This window comes from Notechis scutatus, chromosome 1 (assembly GCF_049901735.1).
Source record: "Notechis scutatus isolate UNSWTSFEM ecotype Mainland chromosome 1, rNotScu1.2, whole genome shotgun sequence".
Classification (NCBI taxonomy): Eukaryota; Metazoa; Chordata; class Lepidosauria; order Squamata; family Elapidae; genus Notechis; species Notechis scutatus.
In genome coordinates this window covers 26,170,621-26,193,236 of record NC_142009.1, presented here as the reverse complement: position 1 = coordinate 26,193,236, position 22,616 = coordinate 26,170,621, and the positions used below count along the sequence as shown (strand labels likewise).

General features: G+C 39.6%; 2 protein-coding genes across 10 annotated transcripts in view; one reads left to right on the top strand and one right to left on the bottom strand.

Annotated features, from left to right (window-relative positions):
* Positions 1 to 5,330, bottom strand: part of LOC113414552 (cGMP-dependent protein kinase 2-like) — a 70,312-nt gene extending 64,982 nt beyond the window's left edge. Inside the window, exon 1 of one of the 3 annotated variants that reach the window (XM_087949200.1) lies at positions 5,209 to 5,330. The gene's annotated coding sequence lies outside the window, so the exon portion shown is untranslated. Of the gene's footprint in view, positions 1 to 4,537; positions 4,672 to 5,208 lie in introns of those variants that run through there. The other 2 variants (XM_087949175.1, XM_087949169.1) reach the window with 2 other exon arrangements.
* KHK (ketohexokinase) lies at positions 4,666 to 22,392 on the top strand. 7 transcript variants are annotated; one of them, XM_026671576.2, is made up of 8 exons: positions 4,666 to 4,805; positions 5,275 to 5,391; positions 13,252 to 13,386; positions 19,523 to 19,595; positions 19,885 to 20,031; positions 20,536 to 20,624; positions 21,638 to 21,795; positions 22,041 to 22,392. In XM_026671576.2, the coding sequence occupies exons 1-8, from the start codon at positions 4,714 to 4,716 to the stop codon at positions 22,124 to 22,126; spliced, it is 897 nt and encodes a 298-aa protein (XP_026527361.1). In that variant the 5' UTR covers positions 4,666 to 4,713; the 3' UTR covers positions 22,127 to 22,392. The 7 variants fall into 7 exon arrangements, with proteins under 7 accessions (XP_026527361.1, XP_026527360.1, XP_087805362.1 ...); XM_026671575.2 differs by lacking the exon at positions 13,252 to 13,386 and adding an exon at positions 13,043 to 13,177; XM_087949236.1 differs by lacking the exon at positions 5,275 to 5,391.
* Positions 22,393 to 22,616: the final 224 nt, after the last annotated feature.

The window sequence follows — 22,616 nt, the reverse complement described above, 5'->3', positions numbered from 1 at the left end:
AGTGCTCCATCACTGGAAGATTTAAGAAGAGTCTAGAAAGTCACTTATTTGAAATGGTATAGGGTCTCCTGCTTGAGCAAGGGGCTGGACTAGAAGACCTCCAAACTCCCTTGCTGTTCTGTTCTGTTCTGTTCTGCCCTATTCTATTCTCTTCTATTCTCTATTCTATTCTCTATTCTGTTCTCTTCTATTCTCTATTCTCTTCTCTTCTCTATTATTTTCTATTTTCTATTCTATTCTAGTCTCTATTCTATTCTGTTCTATTCTCTATTCTCTTCTATTTTCTATTCTCTTCTCTTCTATTCTCTATTCTATTCTCTATTATTTTCTATTTTCTATTCTATTCTATTCTATTCTACTCTATTATATATTCTATTCTCCTATTCTATTCTCTATTCTATTCTCTATTCCATTCTCTATTCCATTCTCTATTCTATTCTATTCTCTATTCTATTCTATTCTATTCTATTCTATTCTATTCTATTCTCTATTCTATTCTATTCTATTCTATTCTATTCTATTCTATTCTCTATTCTATTCTATTCTATTCTATTCTATTCTCTATTCTATTCTATTCTCTATTTTCTATTCTCTATTCTACTCTTTTATACAGGTGAAACTCAAAAAATTAGAATATCGTGCAAAAGTTCATTTATTTCAGTAATGCAACTTAAAAGGTGAACCTAATATATGAGATAGACTCATTACATGCAAAGCAAGATAGTTCAAGCCGTGATGTGTCATAATTGAGATGATTATGGCTTACAGCTCATGAAAACCCCAAATCCACAATCTCAGAAAATTAGAATAATGTTAAAAGATTCAATATTCTAGGCTCAAAGTGTCCCACTCTAATCAGCTAATTAAGCCATAACACCTACAAAGGGTTCCTGAGTCTTTAAATGGTCTCTCAGTCTGGTTCAGTAGGACTCACAATCATGGGAAAGACTGCTGACCTGACAGTTATGCAGAAAACCATCATTGACACCCTCCATAAGGAGGGAAAGCCTCAAAAGATAATTGCAGAAGAAGTTGGATGTTCCCAAAGTGCTGTATCAAAGCACATTGATAGAAAGTTATGTGGAAGGGAAAAGTGTGGAAGAAAAAGGTGCACAAGCAGCAGGGATGACTGCAGCCTGGAGAGGATTGTCAGGAAAAGGCCATTCAAAAGTGTTGGGGACTTTCACAAGGAGTGGACTGAAGCTGGAGTCAGTGCCACCACACACAGACGGATCCTGGACATGGGCTTCAAACGTCGTATTTCCTCTTGTCAAGCCGCTCCTGAACAACAAACAACTTCAGAAGCATCTTACCTGGGCTAAAGAAACACAGAACTGGTCTGTTGCTCAATGGTCCAAAGTCCTCTTTTCTGTTGAGAACAACTTTTGCATCTCATCTGGAAACCAAGGACCCAGAGTCTGGAGGAAGAATGGAGAGGCACACACTGCAAGATGCTTGAAGTCCAGTGTGAAGTTTCCACAGTCTGTGTTGATTTGGGGAGCCATGTCATCTGCTGGTGTTGGTCCACTGTGCTTCATTAAATCCAGGGTCAACACAGCCGTCTACCAGCAGATTTTGGAGCACTTCATGCTTCCTTCTGCAGACGAGCTTTATGGGGATGCTGCCTTCATTTTCCAGCAGGACTTGGCACCTGCCCACGCTGCCAAAAGCACAAAAACCTGGTTCAGTGACCGTGGGATTACTGTGCTTGATTAGCCAGCAAACTCGCCTGACCTGAACCCCATAGAGAACCTGTGGGGCATTGCCAAGAGAAAGATAAGAGACATGAGACTGAGCAATGCAGAAGAGCTGAAGGCCACTATTGAAGCATCCTGTTCTTCCATAATACCTCAGCAGTGGCACAGGCTGATAGCTTCCATGCTACGCTGCATTGAGGCAGTAATTGCTGCAAAAGGGGCCCAAACCAAGTACTGAGTACATATGCATGCTTATACTTTTCAGAAGTCCGATATTGTTCTATGTACAATCCTTGTTTTATTGATTGCATGTAATATTCTAATTTTCTGAGATTGTGGATTTAGGGTTTTCATGAGCTGTAAGCCATAATCATCACAATTATGACAAATCATGGCTTGAACTATCTTGCTTTGCATGTAATGAGTCTATCTCATACATTAGTTTCACCTTTTAAGTTGCATTACTGAAATAAATGAACTTTTGCACGATATTCTAATTTTTCAAGTTTTACCTGTATATTCTATTCTATTCTATTCTATTCTATTCTATTCTATTCTATTCTATTCTATTCTATTCTATTCTATTCTATTCTCTCCTCTCCTCTATTCTATTCTATTCTATTCTATTCTATTCTCTATTCTCTCCTCTATTCTATTCTCTATTCTATTCTTCTTCTTCTTCTTCTTTTTCTTCAGCGTTTGTCTCGCGCTCTGGCGAGGTCCGCTAATGTCCTTGAGTACTGCTTCCACGCCTCTCTGTCTGCCACGTATGTCGGGTCTGCCTTCGCGATCTCTAGATCGGCCTTGATCGTGTCCATCCAGCGTTGCTTAGGTCTACCACGCGGTCTCGCTCCTCCGACAATCACCTTCATCGCAGATTTGATGATGGATTCTTCCTTGGCGCGACTCACATGGCCGAACCATCGTAGCCGGGACTGCCTCATGACCGTGGGGATGGGCACGACGTTGAACCGTCTGCGCACTTCTTCATTCCTGACGCGATCGAGTAGGGTGAGGCCTACCGACCATCGGAGGATTCGCATCTCCATTGTCTGGAGTCTGCTTTCGACTTCTTTGGTCGTCGGCCAGCACTATTCTCTATTCTATTCTATTCTATTCTATTCTATTCTATTCTATTCTATTCTATTCTATTCTATTCTATTCTCTATTCTCTATTCTCTATTCTCTATTCTCTCCTCTCTATTCTATTCTATTCTATTCTCTATTCTATTCTATTCTCTATTCTCTCCTCTATTATTTTCTATTTTCTATTCTATTCTATTCTATTCTATTCTATTCTATTCTAATTCTATTCTATTCTCTCCTCTCCTCTCCTCTATTCTATTCTCTATTCTATTCTCTCCTCTCCTCTATTCTATTCTATTCTCTATTCTATTCTATTTTTTATTATTTTCTATTCTACTCTATTATCTATTCTCCTATTCTATTCTATTTTCTATCCTATCCTATCCTATCCTATCCTATCCTATCCTATCCTATTCTATTCTCGCCTCTCCTCTCCTCTATTCTATTCTCTATTCTATTCTCTCCTCTATTCTATTCTATTCTATTCTATTCTATTCTATTCTCTATTCTATTCTATTTTCTATTATTTTCTATTTTCTATTCTATTCTACTCTATTATATATTCTATTCTCCTATTCTATTCTATTCTCCTATTCTATTCTATTCTATTTTCTATTCTATTCTATTCTATTCTATTCTATTCTATTCTATTCTATTCTCTCCTCTCCTCTCCTCTCCTCTCCTCTATTCTATTTCTATTCTATTCTATTCTATTCTATTCTCTATTCTCTCCTCTATTCTATTCTCTATTCTATTCTATTCTCTATTCTCTATTCTCTATTCTCTCTTCTATTCTGTTCTATTCTATTCTATTCTATTCTATTCTATTCTCTATTCTCTATTCTCTATTCTCTCCTCTCTATTCTATTCTATTCTATTCTCTATTCTATTCTATTCTCTATTCTCTCCTCTATTATTTTCTATTTTCTATTCTATTCTATTCTATTCTATTCTATTCTATTCTAATCTAATTCTATTCTCTCCTCTCCTCTATTCTATTCTCTATTCTATTCTCTCCTCTCCTCTATTCTATTCTATTCTCTATTCTATTCTATTTTTTATTATTTTCTATTCTACTCTATTATCTATTCTCCTATTCTATTCTATTTTCTATTCTATCCTATCCTATCCTATTCTATTCTCTCCTCTCCTCTCCTCTATTCTATTCTCTATTCTATTCTCTCCTCTATTCTATTCTATTCTATTCCCTATTCTATTCTATTTTCTATTATTTTCTATTTTCTATTCTATTCTACTCTATTATATATTCTATTCTCCTATTCTATTCTATTCTCCTATTCTATTCTATTTTCTATTCTATTCTATTCTATTCTATTCTATTCTATTCTATTCTATTCTATTCTATTCTATTCTATTCTATTCTATTTTCTATTCTATTCTATTCTCTATTCTATTCTATTCTCTATTATTTTCTATTTTCTATTCTATTCTACTTTATTATATATTCTACAGGTATTCTCCTATTCTATTCTTTATTCTCTTCTCTTTTCTCTTCTCTTCTCTGTGTTGTAGGCAGGTACGATTCAGGCCGGCCTTACTTGCTCTGCCGGGAGTTCAGCGACCCAGCTCAGCGGCAATGGGGCGTTGAGTTCCAAAGATGAAAAGGGTGGGTAGGTGGCACTGGACGGGGCTCCCGCTAGAGTGGCAGCCCTACTTCCTGGGGGTGGGGGGAGTCCTATGAAAAAGAAGGAAAGAGCTGCCTTCGAACCAAAGGGTAGGATTGATTTGCATACCGTGGAGGGAGCCAATCGGAACCGACCGTCATGCGCTTCTGCCAATGGCCGTGCGACTGCCTGGGACGAGCCGATCCGGGCGTGAGATCAGCAGAAGAGAAAAGAACGCTGAGCCCCCGGCTGGGACCGGCGTAGAGTGGAGTGACAGGAGCCGAGGAAGACGCCCACTTGGACCGATGGAGGAGAAGCGTATTTTGTGCATCGGACTTGTGTGCCTGGACATAATCAGCGTGGTGGACAATTACCCGGAGGAGGATTCGGACACCAGGTACTGCTGCAAAGGCCTAGCAATGGGGCACGGCTGGGTGCAAACTGCGGAGGAGAAGGAGGGGGGCGGGGTTGCTAACCCGTTTTGCTCCGCGTCGCGGGAGGAGAGCTTTCCGCTCTGTCCGGTTCCGTGTTCCAAAGCCCCGATAAGCAGGAACCAGTTCACACTTTGGGGTGGGGTGGGGGGAATTTCGAGGCTCATTTCCTCCGGCCGGGGCTCAGAGTACTCGGAGCTGGCGGAACAGGTTCCGGGGGTGGGGAGGGAAGGACGGAGGGAGGGAGGGAGGGTGGAAGTGTTGCCTTTGCGTCCCGAAGCAGCCTTTCGGTCCGTTTCAAGATCTGAGCGAAGAGATTGCAACAAATGCAAAAGCCCTGAAGTGTTGCCGGAGTCCCGGATACTTTACTTGGCTGCCCAGAGGGCCTCTCGGAATGGGACGCTGAAGCTGCTGTTGGCTGTTGCTTCTTTCCAGATGTTTGTCGCAGCGCTGGCAACGTGGAGGGAACGCCTCCAACACCTGTACCGTTCTGGCCCTGCTGGGGGCCCCTTGTGCTTTCATGGGTTCCTTAGCTCCTGGTCATGCTGCAAAGTAAGTGCCAGCGGAATACAGACGGGGTTGTGACTAACACACACACACACACACACACACAGACACACACAGAGAGAGAGAAAGCCAGAAGGGGAAGGGCAGAAGTGTGTGTCTCCACTTCATGAAAAACGTATTTATTTTATGCACTTAGATCCCATCTTACTATTCTCCCCCCCCTCCCCCCCCCCCAAATTCAGTCTGGTCCACAGACTGCCTAGAGAAGATCAGCCAATTTTCTTGCCAAGGCATTTCAGAAGTGGTTTGCCATTACCTTCTTCCTAGGGTTGAGACAAAGTGACTGGCCCAACAGTCTACAAATTGATTTCTCCTTCTCAGTGTCCAACCTAAAGTGTTTTGCAGATATATATTTTCTTTGTCCATTGATCCACTCCTTGCCTGGAATTGAGAAGGTTCTCCTGGATTAGCATCATAGGTAGACTCTATTTTCACAAAAAGCTAAGCTTTGTGGGCTATTTTGTGGCTTAATGTTTGTTTTTTAAATAAACCTAGTCATTGATAGTTTAAACTAGTATTGTGCAAATCAAGAGAATTGGAGTGATTCAGTAAACAAACTGTACATGTTGTGCAAATCTAAACTGGGCTGTTATTTGGTTGTGACAGAAAGGAGACTCTGATTATAGTGAAGTGATCATAACCTTCACACAATGTCAGAGTTATTTAACATGTTAAACCAAGATACATAAAACCTGGGACTGAATTCACAGTAAGGTTAATTACTTTAAAAACTTGTTTTGTATGGCTCAGCAAGTTGTGTGAATGTAGTCCATTTTAGCTTCTAGTTCATTGCATTGCTGGTACAACCCTGAAAATGGGTGAATTTCAATTATTTCAAATAAGGTTCAAATCAGGCTGCAGGGGATTCATTTCAGTGTGATGGTGGACTGGTTTTCTTCTAGCTCTAACAAATATCTCCCTGAGTTTTGTCTTTATTTGTCTTTGTTCTCTCATTTAACTTTGTTTCTCTTCCAATCTGGGATGTTCCAAGCCATGTTCTTGGAATAAAAGTCTCTCATGTACTGGTGATAGATGATCAACAAATCAGACTTGGCGTGAGATTCAAATGCAGATGCCAGGCATGTTTTTGCCTCTGCTTCTAAAATAACTTATTTTCATTAATATTGTTCTATTTTTGCAAAAGAATCCCTTCCCTTAAAATAATTAATTTCAACAAGGAATCTTGTAACACTTAAAAGACTAATCATGTTATGCTATGTACAATGAATAAGTCTTATGAAATTCTTAAAGTTAATAATAGAGTAACCCTGCATGCCTAAGACTACAGCAAAGGAATGCAGTGAACTATATTCTACTTCATGAATGAATTATTATTTTCAATTAACCAATCTTTGTAAGATGTAGATAGAAAAAATAGAAACAGAGTAAACGGTTAAGGAAAGGCAAAATGTATGGTCGGATAACTTAATTAAAGCATAAATTACTTGTGATACAAACACAATGACCATTCAGATTGTCAGTAATTGGCAATTGCACAGAATTATTCAAGCATTGCTAAGTTAATTAACACTTGCAGTGGGACAGAAACTCTGGAATAACAGATAATAGTTAATTAGTGAGGCTAATTATGATTATCTTATCACTGGCACCCATTACTAAGAAATGGTCATTATATAGGTGTATAAGTGTGTATTTATGTAAGTAAATAGTCACAGACCATTAATTTTATTATCACCTGACCTTATAGTTTATATTACACTAAACTTTCCATCTAGGTGTTTGAGAGATGTGGAACTTGTAGTCGCAAATTTTCATATAGTCCCTGCGTTTCATTTTTGTAGTCCTTGTAGCTGACTCCAACCATGATTACTGAAGTTAATGGCACATTTTTCTACCTGTTTTTAGGTAGGAAACACATGAAAACTATAATCTCTAAATTTATGATCTTTTGCTTTCAGGAAACAGACTTTTTATGGAACTGATCTGAGGCAGATCAAAGACCATTCTATTCCCATTCTGTTGCTTACTGTTAGGGATTTGGGAATTAACCCCTAGAAGAGTATTGCAGCAGTAGTCAAGCCAGGAAGCCAAACGAGAGTGGAAGGGCCCCAGAGTATACACACACTGAACACAAACACTGTTTGTAGTTTAAATAGTTTTTAATCCAGTTAGAGTTTAAGCATTGTCATTCAGTCCATTAAGTCATTCACAGTATTTCCATCCAGTAAGACTCACTAGTATAGTCCAAGTTAAGAGTCCTTGCAATATCTTTATCAGCCGATAAAGATATCTTCTCCTCCTCCGGTTTCACTCTCCAGAGAAACAAACGCTGGATATTCAGTAGAATTACGCAGTAATCAGCAAACAGTAGCAAACAATAACAGTTCAGTCACAGGCACTCACAGTCAGTAATCACAGTTAGTCACAGCAAGACACAGTTAGTCGCAGCAGCACACAGTTACAGACAGACAGTAAGCTTTCCAGCTTCTAATGCTTCCTTATATTGTAACTTCTAACCGCACCCTTAATCGGCTAATTGCCTGCTGCATTGTACTTAAAGTGATAAGCACTTAAACCATGATATCTAAGTTTTATATATTTATTCACCCAAACCATATTTGGTATCAATGTTATACCTAACATACTCCCCTTTTGGGTGAAATAAATATATAATACCTTACAATCTAATCCCATATTTTTCACAACTCTCCTGGTGCTTAATGGCACCTTGGGCTTTAGTAAAATTATCAGCTAAATTGTCCTCCGACATACAGTACTCTAGCTGAATCATCTTACTTCTTACAGATTGTCTCACGCTTAGGTATCTTAGATCTGTATGCTTGCTCCTTGTTTTTACTCCAATATTTGTGGCCATTTGAATTGCTGCCTGATTATCTTCATGTATAATTATAGGATAATCTACTGTTATACCTATATCAATTAACATTTGTTTATACATTATTAATTCTGTACATAACAATGATAAACAGGAGAATTCTGCCTCCATAGTAGACAAACTTATATGCTGTTGTCTTATTGACTTCCAGCCTATTAATGTATTACCCAGCATTATGGCTGTTCCTGAAGTCGACTTTCTAGTGTCTCTTTCTGATGCAAAACTAGCATCTGCATAAGCACTCAGAATTAAATCACCCTTTGGTTCTAAATACAATGAATAATTCATTGTCTTTTTAAGATATCTTAATATCCTCTTAGCTGCATTCCAGTGTCTTTCACATGGTGCAGAATTGAATCTAGCCAACTGATTCACACAGTACGATATATCTGGTCTAGACCAATTACTAATATAACTCAAACTACCTATTAAAGATTGATAAATCACCTTATCAAACTCAGGGCTTTGTACATCAGTGTTGCTAAACTCCTGACTCATTGGAGTCTTAGCTGGCTTACAAAGCTCCATCTTGTAATCTTTTAGCAATTTGCTTATCTTATCTTCCTGAGATATCTTATAACCTTTCCGTGTTTTCTTTATATTCAAACCGAGATACTTCTTTATCTCCCTAATTGCTTGATCTTTATTCTCTTTCCTAATGATGCTATTATTTTATTTGCTTCATCATTAGTTTCAGTTATCAATGCAATGTCATCTGTGAATAGTAATAATAATGATACTTTCCCATTTGTCTCCCTCTTAAACAGACATGGATCGCTAAACCAGCTTTAAATCCTATATTGTCTAGTTCCTTTACAATATACTGGTTCCATTCATAGCCTGATTGTTTAAGACCATAGAGGCTTTTCTTTAACAACCAACAATCATTATTATCCTTATTTTCACTTTTAATACCAACAGGTTTTTTCATATAAATAATATGTTTTAATGGGGCGTGCAAGTAAGCAGTTTCCACATCTAGATGGTTAACTATATAGTTTTTACTAGCTGCCCACACAAAAGCTGCCCTCAAGGTTGCTGCCTTAAGACTAGGTGCAAACACCTCATCATAGTCATTAGCATTCTGCCTAAAACCTTGGGCTACTAACCTTGCCTTATGGATTAAATTACCATCTTTATCTGTTTTTACCTTAAATATCCATTTGCAGCCAATGGATTTCTTTCCTATAGGTAATTTGGCATTTTCATACACCTTCATATCTCTTAATGAATTCAGTTCCTTATTCATTGCTGCATACCATTTTTCTTTTTCCTTATTAGGATACTTTTTAATTTCTTCAACAGAATTAGGAACTTGATTAATCTGGCACACTGTGTTAGCCTGGTACCTATCAGGCGGTCTAGATATACGTGTAGTTCTTCTGGGAATTACAGGGCTTACAGGAGGACTTTGTTGAACTACTACCTGTTCATCTTCCTCATCCTGTTCAGCTATTGAATCTGTTTCTTCCTTCATGGGCACTATTTCATCCTGTATTTGTCTCTTTACTTTATTTTTAAAGTTACAGGGATAACTAATGGGATTTCTATAGGATTCAATAATTACATCTTTATTGGCATCCTGTTCTAATTTCTCCCATCCTTCATGTTCTAGAAATTGGGCACTAGCACTACATAACACTTTAGATGTGCCTTTCTCCCAAAATCTATATGCCCTATGGTTTGCCTGATAACCAACGAAGAAAATCTTTTAGCTCTATGTTGCCCTTTTTTTCTGAGTTGTGCAGGGATATGCACCCATGCTGGTGCACCAAATGTGTGCAGGTAACTTAGATCAGGTTTCCTGCCATGCCATCTGGTAAATGGTATTTCACCTGTTGTTGTATTAACAACGTTGTTCAATATGTTATTAGCACACATTGTAGCCTCCCCCACAAAGAATCAGGTAACCCAGAATCATTTAACATTGTTCTAACCATTGCCTGTAGTGTTTGGCCTCTTCTTTCAATAAAAGCGTTATGTTCTGGCCTGTATGGAGCAGACTTCTTATGCTCTATTCCAGCTACCTTAATTCTGTTCTGGAATTTGTTATTAATAAATTCCGTACCATTATCTGTCACCAGGGTTATCAGTTGTCGCTTAGCCTTTCTTTCAGCAAACCTAAGCCAATTGAAAAATGTTGATATGTTTCAGTTTTGCTTTTCATTAAATAGCAAAACCCATATCTAGAATAATGGTCCATAATGCTCAGTATATATCTAGCACCCCCATACTGGGTTTCTTTGGACCTATTATGTCTGCAAATACTACTTCTAAAGGTTCTTTTGTTTTGAAACCATTTAGCCTATTTGCAGGCAATACCTTGCTCTTATCTTCACAGCAAACATTACAACGCAAATATTTATCACAAGGTTTTAACCTTATTCCTTCAGATAACTCAACTGTACGTTTAGCATTTTAAAATTTACATGCCCCAAACGCCTATGCAATAAATGGATACATTCTTCATGAGGCTTTATATTATTAAATACAGTTTGAGCCTCCCTTTCTTACTATTATCTAAGACATATAATGTTCCATTTAAAGCTGCAGTTACCCTTTTGTTATCTTTTTTCAATTATGCAATTATTATCCTTAAAAGTAATTACATAACCTAATTTATCTAATACCCTTACTGAAAGCAAATTAAACTTTAGTTGCGGTACATACAACATTTTTATATCCTGGTTTATGTACGGACAACGTGCAAAACCTTGACCTTTCGCTTTCAGGTTCCAGCCATTGGCAAGTGATATATGTTGAGAACTTGTAGACATTTTTATAAATTTTGTCTTATCTCTTGTGATGCAGTGGGATGCGCCACTGTCAACCACCCATAAATTATTCTTCACATCAGAGTTGCTAAACATGGCTAGTTCAAATGCTTTCTTTGGCTTTTTTACATTCTGGCTTTTTCTCTTTTACAGAATCTTGCCAAATGTCCTCTGCCTCCACAATTAAAACACTTTTTAATTGTGTATGCCGTTGAAGATAAATTCTCTTCTTCCAGGTGCTTTACTTTGCTTTGCTGGTTTCTTTCAAACTTTGAAGATAATTTCTCTCTTTCTTATCTTCTCTCAGCTCGTCACGCTCACGCCTTCTTCTGGCTTCTTCTAGTAGCCTGCCTGTAATCTCGGTTAATGAGAGGCTTTCTTTTGGCAATACTTCTAATGAAGTCACATAGTCATCATAGCTTTGATCTAATGAAGATAATATTATGTAGACTTGTTGCAGTTCATTAAATATAAGCTCTTTTTCTTGCAAATCTTGAAAAATGCTCTTCATACAGTTTAAATGAACTAACATATCTCCATTCCTCTGAAGATGCGTTCGAAAAGCTTCCGTGTAAGATTTATATGTGCTCCTACACTGTCCCGAACATAAATCTTCCTGAGGTTCTCCCAGCAGTTTGCAGCATTTTCTTCCACGAATATGGACAAGCTGCTGATCACAGAGAGTCAGTCCTATGATGCATAAAGCCTGCTCATTCTTCAGTTTAAAGTCTTGTAACTTTTCTTTATCATCATCATTAGCAGGATCCCAGCTACTCACATCTGGTGGGTTTTCTATAATGTCCCACAAACCTTCTTTTGCGTAGAAGTAAACTACATTTCATTGACCATGAAACATAGTTTGTTCCATCCAGCCTGGATATCATGGACAGTTGTGACAAATTTACTTGTGCCATTGCTCTTCAGATATTTTGACTATTTTAAACTAATTAAAACAGTTTGTTTTTACAGTAATGTGCAACTCACACCAACTCTCTCTGCTATATCCTGGTTAGTTAGACTATGAGTAGCTGGGCCCATAACCAATGTTAGGGATTTGGGAATTAACCCCTAGAAGAGTATTGCAGCAGTAGTCAAGCCAGGAAGCCAAACGAGAGTGGAAGGGCCCCAGAGTATACACACACTGAACACAAACACTGTTTGTAGTTTAAATAGTTTTTAATCCAGTTAGAGTTTAAGCATTGTCATTCAGTCCATTAAGTCATTCACAGTATTTCCATCCAGTAAGACTCACTAGTATAGTCCAAGTTAAGAGTCCTTGCAATATCTTTATCAGCCGATAAAGATATCTTCTCCTCCTCCGGTTTCACTCTCCAGAGAAACAAACGCTGGATATTCAGTAGAATTACGCAGTAATCAGCAAACAGTAGCAAACAATAACAGTTCAGTCACAGGCACTCACAGTCAGTAATCACAGTTAGTCACAGCAAGACACAGTTAGTCGCAGCAGCACACAGTTACAGACAGACAGTAAGCTTTCCAGCTTCTAATGCTTCCTTATATTGTAACTTCTAACCGCACCCTTAATCGGCTAATTGCCTGCTGCATTGTACTTAAAGTGATAAGCACTTAAACCATGATATCTAAGTTTTATATATTTATTCACCCAAACCATATTTGGTATCAATGTTATACCTAACACTTACTATAGCATGAATTCTGTCTGTTGACTCCTGAGCAGCATATGCTTCAGAGAGCAGAGCTCCAGAGTAAATGTAATGAGATTTTTTTAATAAGTACTAAGCTCTGAGGGCCTCAGAGCTCTCGGCTTCCAAACTGCAGAGTTCATTTTTATCTGCTTTCTTCAGACAGCTACCTCCCTCTGCCCTCACAGCTTCTAGCCCACTGACAACTTTTGCCAAGCGGCCGTAACAGCCCTGTTGTCTTGAAGAGAAGCTTGGGAGCATCTGCCTTCTATTCCACCCGTCAGAGAACCTCACCTCCACCACCCCCCACAAGAAGACGTTCATGTTTTCTGCCCTCCCAGCTTCGTCCGTGATGATTTCCGACGCTATGAGGTGGATCTCACCCATGTGGCTTTGCATCTGGCATGCAGCTTGCCCGTTTCAACGGTGATCAGCAACTGGGCCACAGGCACCCGCACCATCCTGCACGCTGCTAGGTGCGTAGGTTGAGCATTCCTCGCAGTGAAGTCTAATGGGTTTCTCTCTCTCTCTCCTCTTCCTTGGCCCCAAGCTTCATCTTGTCTGACTTCCAACGGTGCAAAGTGGAAGTTGCCCACTTGGTCTGGCAGAGCCAGGGGGAGACACCGTGTGCCTGCTGCCTCATCAATTGCCGCAACGGTTCTCGGACAGTTACTCTTTATGACACGTAAGACCTGGCCCACTTTGGCTGTGCTGCCTCCAACCTTCCCCCCCTCTCTACCAATGGGTGGCACAAAAGGACTCTCAGCGCCCCAGTAGAGGCCAGGTGGCCTTGACTGCTGTGTGTGGTGGGCGAGGATTGGCCTGCTAGAGCAACTGTTTGTTTCAGGAAGAGATTACAAAGAATATAACTAGGATTGTGTTTATACTATTACTGTAAATCAGGGGTATCAAACTCAAGGCCCACGGAGAGGATCTGGCCTACATGGTGTTTAGGTTTGGCCTGCGGGGCCGCCCTGGAAACAGTGAAGGACCGGCCCACAGTGCCACTGCCAGCAAAAACGGAGCCCGGGAGGGCCGCAAGTTCCATTTTCGCTGGCAAAGGGCTGCAAGAGGATCACCCCAGCCCCGCCTAGGCCACCACTGGTGCCCCCGACACAAGTGACATCGAGCTGGCCATGCCCACCCTGCCACACCCACCCAGCCCCGAGGTCAAACACAACCCTCATGCGGCCCTCAATGAAATGCGGTAAGTGGTTTAATAGGTCCTTCCTAGCTTCCTATTTTAGCTGCTTACACACACAGTGGAGAAGCAGGCTCATAAAATTGCACTGGTTGTTTATGATTCAAGCTTGTCTCGATTTTCATTTCTTTCTTTCTGTTCTAAACTGCTCACTCTCCCCCTTCATCCAAGTCATTAATAAAAATGGTAAAGGCCTCAGGAAATAGCTGCGTGACATTCTACTTGATACTACTCTCCAAATTGATGGGGAGCTAGTTATGAGTACTACTGAGGTGTAATTACCGGGTTAAGAGTTGCATCATCTAGCCTATATTATACTATTTTATTAATGAGGATATCATTAGAATTGATGGAATCCTTTGCTGAGATCAAGATACACTGCATCCAGATCCATTAAGCAAATGTGAGAAATGGGGTAATTCTGTGAGAAAAGGAGATAAGGTTAATCTTGTTCATGACAAGCTCATGCTGACTACTATTAATTCTTGCACTCCTGCTAAGTGCTCATAGGCATGATGTTTAAAATCTGCTTGAAGATCTTGCCCAGTATAGAGAATGGGAAGTATAACATGAGAAATATGAAAAAGGATGTTTAGTAATGAACAAGGCTGTTGATGAGAAATGGAATGGAATGGAAAATAACCTTACAATAACATAGTACGAATGACTTGCGGGGCTGCGCGACATGCAATAAATGCACATGGTGCAGTAGGATTGTATGTTTGTTAGGATTCACTGGGTTAGGAATTTTCTGCCTTCATTGTGAGTTGTGTTGAGGGAGTGCACGAAGGGAGGCTCAGCCAATCTCATGTTGTACTCTGGCAATAAAGGTTTGAATTGAAAAACTGAATTTAATTGAATTGAAATAGATGCGTATAAGACAAAGTCTACTCATAAATGAGAATGAGAGTGAGATGCTGCATAACGTGCGTGGGGAAATATAATCACAAAGGAAGGGAAGAGAACAAGGAACAGTGGAAGAGAACAAGGAACAGTTACAATGAAAAGAGACATGTTATTAAGCAATTTGAATGGAAATAATTGTTTTGGAAGTACAATAAGTGAAAAGAACTAAACCAAGACCCTCCAACAATGTGAGTGGTTATGAAATTGAAGTGATAAAATGATTTGGGATGAAAATATAATTAGGAGACACTATAAAATTTAGTGTCCAAGAACATATTGATGGTTAAGTAGTCATTAATCCTACTAGAATGTTGGAAAATAGTAAGATCATGTAGTTGTAGATTATTGTAACTATTTTGCCTGTGGAGTGACTGTACTGTAGTTTATTTAACGTGTTGAAAGACTATTACTGAGCCTTAAAGATGGGAAGTATGCTGTTACTGTTACCCTAGCTAAAAGGAAAGGTAAGAAGAATGAACAATGCAAAAAGATACAAGTGTGTTAGCATATTAAGTGCCTAGAAAGCATTTGAGAATTCTGTTAGAAAAAGTATGAGTAATAACAGGGAGCATAATTTCACAAGCGCAATGCAACTTTATGCTGGACAGAGGATATGTAAAACAGATTTTCCCCCCTCAAAAGATAATTGAAAGAAGTAAGTGTCGGAAAACTTAATGTACTACATGTTTCTTGTTGTGTAATAATAGAATTTCATTATAGAATTTTGAGCAAAGATTATGTTGAAAGTTGATTACTGAGTGCAATGAAGTGGAAATAAAATATGCATGAAAATAAATGGAATGTTTAGAGAACAGTCAACTTTAAGCAGATCTAGAGAGGTATTGTGAATGATGTTGGTGAAAAACTAGATTTAGCTATGATTCCTTTTATTTTGTTAATCTCATGCCTTTAGCAGAGTTGCCTTACTATTCCTTACTTCTTTTCTAAGTTCTGTGTAATGTTGCTTCCCACAATAAAGGATAGCCTGGTGGGTATGTATGTATGCAGGGGTGGGATTCAATTTTTTTAACAACCTGTTCTGTGGGCGTGGCTTAGGTGGTGGGCGTGGCTTGGTGGTCATGTGACTGGGTGGACATGGGTTAGTGGTCATGTTATTGGCTGAGTGTGGCCAACTCAATATCACTCACATTGACGCACGCATCTCCTCACCTGGCCTCTCAAGACTGTGGGGATGCTGCAACAGTCGTAAGTGTGAAAAATGGTCACAAGTCACTTTTTTCAGTGCCATTGTAACTTTGAATGGTCACTTCATCCAAGCAAAGTACCAGCAAAGGAAGGGGAAAAAAACTCCAGAGACATTCCTGAGACAGGAAGTCTAGTCCTGATATTAATCTTATAATTACTTGGTTAGCAATATTAATAACTTACTTTTTTGCCTAGCAAGGCTTTAACACCTACCCAACATTCACACATCACTTAACCAGAATCAACCTATTTTCAACCCATGGATTGACACAATCCATGTACTGTATTATAAACTAGCCAAATGTAGTGGATTTGTACAATATGCTAAGCCATTAAAGAATCATACTAAAGTTAGTGCTAGCCCATTCTAAATATAGTCACTTGTTTTTACTGTGTGTTTTTGTAAGGAGAAAGTCTGCTTTGCATGCAGTAAGCAGTGTGCCATTGCCTGAACTTTTCTTTGCCTGATAGCTTGATTCCATTTTAGAGATTGAGATTCCTTATCCTGAGAGAAATGGATATCACCTAATAGATAGTCTGGCTAAACAACCAAGAAATCCAGAGTCACATTGACTGACTTACCTTTTATTATAATTTTGAAGCAATACACATTTTGAAAAGTAAAGACTTCCTAACTTGAGGCAAGAGTATGACAGTTCTTTCCCATTGCTTTCTTCTATGATATTTTTTCCCTCACTAGGTTACACTTATGGGTCAGCTTGATACCCAAAAGAACCTGACTTGTTCTTTTAAAATCAATCAAGATAACAGGAAGATAAGAAAAACATATTAAAACTACCAACTCATCAGAGTCAACATCCAATAAATGAATTGATTCCTCTCTCTACGTTCAGAGCAGGGCGACATTCGTAATGGTTATAGCTTTGTTAAGAAATAGCACAGCCAGCTCTTAATTCCTTGGACCACATAAGAATTAATATAGCTCTTGTTCCATTTTATTGGGGAAAATAAGAGTTGCTTGAGCAGGTCAAAATAGGGCTTAAAATGCCTGTTCAATTCCTCCAGAGGTGCCACCCAATGGAAGAGGAATAAAAACATCCACGCATGAGCTATTAAAAATCTGATTTATTATTAATTCTTGGTCAATCACTAATTTAGTCCAGATTGCTGCCAATCACAATTGCCAATATTAATTCTTGATTATCCTTCCCAAATATGGTTGTGTCATCTTGTGACGTTCCCCTTCCCCAAGCAGCTTTTTGGCTCACAGAGTGAGAAATTCAAATGTGACTCCCACCAGCTCACAGCAAGAAAGAACCTGGGCTTTTGACAACAACAGGTGAGATGTAGGCTAGACAAACCAGTCATTAGGGGATACAAGGATCAGCTACAGTGTTCGTATAGGCTAGATCCGCACAACTACAAAAATAAATCACCGAGGGTAACCTATACCAAGTTTGTATCTTTCCATGTACTGGTCCTTATCTGACCAAATTAAGTGTGTTTTGTATCTACAACCAAGCTCTATGGCAGGGGTCCCCAAACTTGGCAACTTTAAGACTTGTGGACTTCAACTCCCAGAATTCTCCAGCCAGCTATGAATTCTGGGAGTTGAAGTCCACAAGTCTTAAAGTTGCCAAGTTTGGAGACTTCTGCTCTATGGGCTATATTCTCCCTCCAGGGCCCTGCTGGCTTTTCATAAAGCCCTAAACTCCTGGTTCTGCACCTGGCCTGAGGAACCAAGTGTCTGAAGGCTCTTGTCTCCTGACTGTGTTAGCAACTGTCCATTGTGATATTTTCCTGCTGTGTATTTTACTTTTTATATTTGTGATGGGAATTTATTTATTTATTTATAAAATTTATTCGCCGCCCATCTTACCATAGGGTAACTGGGCGTTAAATTGTTTTTTCTATTTAAGAGCCTCGGTGGCGCAGTGGTTAGAGTGCAGTACTGCAAGCTACTTCTGTTGCAGCCAGCTGCCTGAAATTTGGCAGATTGAATCCCACCAGGCTCAAGGTTGACTCAGCCTTCCATCTTTCCGAGGTTGGTAAAATGAGGACCCAGATCATTGGGGGCAATATGCTGACTCTGTAAACCGCTTAGAGGGGGCTGTATAGCACTATAAAGCAGTATATAAGTCTAAGTGCTATTGCTATTGCTAAGATTGTTTGCTACTCAAGACTCACTTGTTGAGATGGGTGGCTAGACAAATTGAATGAAAGAACACATAAAAAATATATACACAAAAGCTTATGTGACGCTCACCCCTCCCTTCCCTTAGCTTTTCTCAACTGGTGGGAAGTGTGCAGCTTTCTGTCTCCCACTACTAATAGAGTATCAAGGCCTGGTTAATAATTTGGGGACATGCAGAAGGCCCAAGCTTGTCATATTTCTGAATGTGATTCTTGTGGCCTTTGATCAAAGCAGTCTCTGTGTCTTCCAGGCTAGTGGGTTAATCATTAAAACCAAATCCATTTCAGGTACAATTAATCCATAAAAATGAGGGCTGAGAATTAAATGGCATCCGTTTCCATGCTGAATATCTCCAGATGAAGTTCCTGAGTATGGCCTAGTGCTAAGACAATGTTTTCAGAGTGAGGTAACTATGAAATAAAAGGAACAAGTTGAGAATGGAGGATCAAACTCAATCCTAGTCAAGCATCCTTTAGCTTAAGGAAAGGAGGGACAGTCCAGGACAGTCCATAGATGCAGAACAAAGGTCAATCTCACTGTTACCGAATAACCTAGTACGACTAAATGTGCAATTATTGCAGACTTAGCAAGCAGTTGAGATTAGCCTTTTTTCTCATGTTTATTTTATATTTTTAACACTGTATAGACTGATGGCCATTATTGTTTTCTATGATAATGCATTTCAGTTTATGTATATATGTCTAGTTTCTTTATTCTCACATTACCTTAAGCAATGACTCCAAATTCAGACTGTTATCATGGAAACCAAGGAAGAGGTTAGCATATTATAATTTATTATTGTTCAGTTAGATGCCTAAGTAAATAAATTCCATCCCAATTGTACATTATACATCTGCCAAGAGATTTCTTCATGTCTTTTTGTCAAATTTGGGGAAAAAGGAATTAAGTTATAGAGACATTCTTATTTGGGATGGCTGCCTGTGCAGCTTAAAACCTTGGGATGTGTAGCTCAAAGCAGCTCCAAAGTACTTTGGAATTGCTCCCAGTAGGAGGTGAAATTAACTTTAAGCTTGCAAAATCAGTTCTGCATATAACTGAACCACCATATTCAGAGTAATGTGTTTATTCATTGGAAACTCGGGACAAGCAATAAGAAAACAATTCATGTCCCCTTTGGATTGGCTAGATTATTTCATTTGGTGCTAACAAAACAGGATGCTACACAGGATACACTTTGAGTTTAAGAAGTCAATAAGTATTTTGTTTCCTGTTTTATTTAATTGTAAGGAGGTATGCATTTGCTTACTGTTTCACTGATTCAAGATGAAAATCAGTTTGTTGCATTAATTAAATCTGTCTTCCTCTTCCCACTTTCCATTCTCCCAATTGCAGCAATCTGCCAGATGTGACAGCTGCTGATTTTGAAAAAGTTGACCTGTCTCAATACAAGTGGATCCATTGGGAGGTAAGGCTTTGACTGGAAAGGAGGTTGGTCTTAATTGTTCATGTGATAAGATGATGGTGGTCAGATTTACAACCCTTTTACAATATGCGGGCACTTTTTTACAAGTAGGCAGGTGATGTTCCATGGCAGTGAAGTGGCTGGGTATCTATTTTGGAAGTAGCAGGTATAAATGGCCCAACTACTATAAGTTGTGAGGCATCTAAAATAACAAAGGCTATCAATAATTCCAGGAATAATATCAAATTCAGACATCTCAGATTGTGTCATTAATCATAGTATTTTCTCCCAGGGGAGGAATGCTTCGGAACAGGTTAAAATGCTGCAACAGGTAGAAAAGTATAACCAATCCTGCCCACCATCTGAACGAGTGACCACATCTGTGGAGGTGGAAAAGACCAGGCCAGAACTGTACCAGCTGTTTTGCTATGGAGATGTGGTAAGGGGTCAAAGGTAAAGTCGTGGTGTAGGTTGATGTAGGTGGGAAACTTGGCTGGTCAAGAAAGCAAGCAGTGATGAAAGAGTAATCTGCCCTTCAGTTAAGTTCCTCTCATAGGATAGATTTAAGAGATTTTGCCACCTCTGCCTCCTCCTCCTGTGGCTACTGAAGATGTATTGGCATCCCCTGTTAGAATCCTTATTAAGGATTCTGAGTTAATTGATTTCTGAATCAATAGTACTGTTTCAGTCACTCATTTCCAGAGATTTTCTGCAGATGAGTTTTGTGAGCACACAGATAAACAGTAATATTCCTGGGGGATTTCTATAGCTGTGAAGTGAAATTTTCTAAATGTCTGGCCAGAATACACCCCAATGCTCTGGAGACTCACAGTCATTTTCTTCATATATAACAGTCTGAGGCACTCACTATCTGATCACCGAGATACTACGTAATAAGGCCCAGCCAAAAAGTGATGACTTTGTTGTGGTTCTCTTCTTCTAGGTCTTTGTCAGCAAAGATGTGGCCAAGACGTTTGGATTTTACTCAGCTCCTGAGGCTGTGAAGGGGCTCTATAGGCGTTTGAAGCCAGGGTAGGAGGGAGCCAAAACATGGGGACAAACCTGGATCCTTCCCTGGTTATTGGGGGTGGTATGAAATAAGAATATCAGACTGAAGAGAATCTCAGAGGCAAAAGTGGGAGCCCTTTAGAGGTCATCTCAACCAACTTCACCATAAGAAACCTCAAATCACAAGTTGTTTAACGATTTGGAGAGGATTCTCTTTACAAGCAGCTTTAGAGATATTTCAGCCACGTTCAGGCTGAAGTCACACACAGACTGTGCTAAACCATGTATAACTGGGACTTGTTGAATAAACTGCAACAGGTTGGCTTCATACCATGCTAAGCCAGAACTGTACTGATCATGGTTGAATTGGTGCTACAAGCCGATAACGCCCAAATCAGATTAAATGCTTGTTGCGTGTGATGGCACAATCCAAGGTACTATCTTTTGCAGCAGCTTTAGTTAGCAATCCTATATCAGAAGCACAATTCTTTTAATACTTTATTGATTGGATTTATATAACACCTTCCTATCTGATGTTCCCTTAAGGTCTATCCTCTATCTTTCTTTCTGTTTAGGCCAAAGGCTGAGTTGCACAGACTTCCCTTTTGAGAGCTGAAAGGAAAGCCCAGACAGGCTCAGCTTCTTGCCTGGGCACATTATTGGAATGGGTGGGTAATCAACAGTCAGCGTCCCCAGTTATATGGCAAAGTTTCTAGCAGCAACTTCAGATTTGCTGTTGAGATTCCAAGTAGCTGGAATAGAAAATATTTTGTATGGAAGTTAATAGGGAGGAAAATATCCCATTAGTGCTATCCAGTGCTTTGGATTCAGTCCCGTCAAAATACTATGGAGCAGTCAGGTGTGAAAATGCACCACCTTCTTGCAACACCTGGAAGCATCTTTTACTTTTTCCTGGTTTGGAATATAGCAGATAAGGAATACATTCACACTTCTGCCTGGTTGTGTAGTAATTTGGATTTATTCATTTGATGGATCCAAAACACTACATAGGGTTAGTCTCTGCACTCCATGTCTAGAGCTACCTTGATCTGTGCTTGGGCTGAGTATGGAGCTGACGCAATGGGACCAGATAAGCTGCTGGTGCATTCAGATGCATTCTCCCCTGAAACTGTTGTGGATACTCTGGGGGCTGGAGACACATTCAACGCTGCTGTGATCCTGGCTCTAAGCAAAGGTGAGTTCTGGATGCTTCTCATTTTCCTGTAGGTATAGCATGAATGGCAGAATCCTTTGCAATTGCTTCTGTGTCTTGGACAACAGAACACTTTTAAGTTGCACGACAAACCACTACCTAATAACATCAAGAAGCAGATCTGAATGGGGAGGAAACTCCTCATCCTTCCATCTCCTGCACTTTAAAGAGCAGCAGTTATGCCCATCTGTCCTAAAACTAAACTGATTTCTCATTTTCTGTGGCAGGAAATACACTTCCTGCAGCATTAACCTATGGATGCCAGGTGGCAGGCCGGAAGTGTGGGGTTCACGGGTACGATGGGATCGTGTGAGCAACATGCTGAGAGCTGTTACCTGCGGGATTTCACTGGACCATGGACTAATACTGAATTATTTCTCATGGTACGTGTTCTATTTGTTAGTGCCACTGGCACTGCTCCTCTGGCATCTCCTGCAGGTGGGAAGACATGTCAGGCTGCCTGCCACACATTCCATATGCAGTCTGGCTAAGCTGGCTCAGACGCTTCTGTCTCCTGCCAGGAGGAAAAGAGGTTTCGTTGTATAACCATGAAAAGATAAATAAAATACTTGAAGTTGCTGATTGCTCCTGGTTGATTATGCAAGGCATTCCAGTCTAAGGTTTGTGTGTATGTACGCACACACATACACAGGCAAGCCTCGAAGGAAAAGGATTAGCTGTGCCTCAGCCAGCCAGATCCAGAAGTGGCGGAAGTTATGAGGGGAGAGAGGATGTGGAATTAAGATGCTGCTGACGCACTTGTTGCTATTTGGTACACCAAGGTTGGGAACGATTTAAAAGAT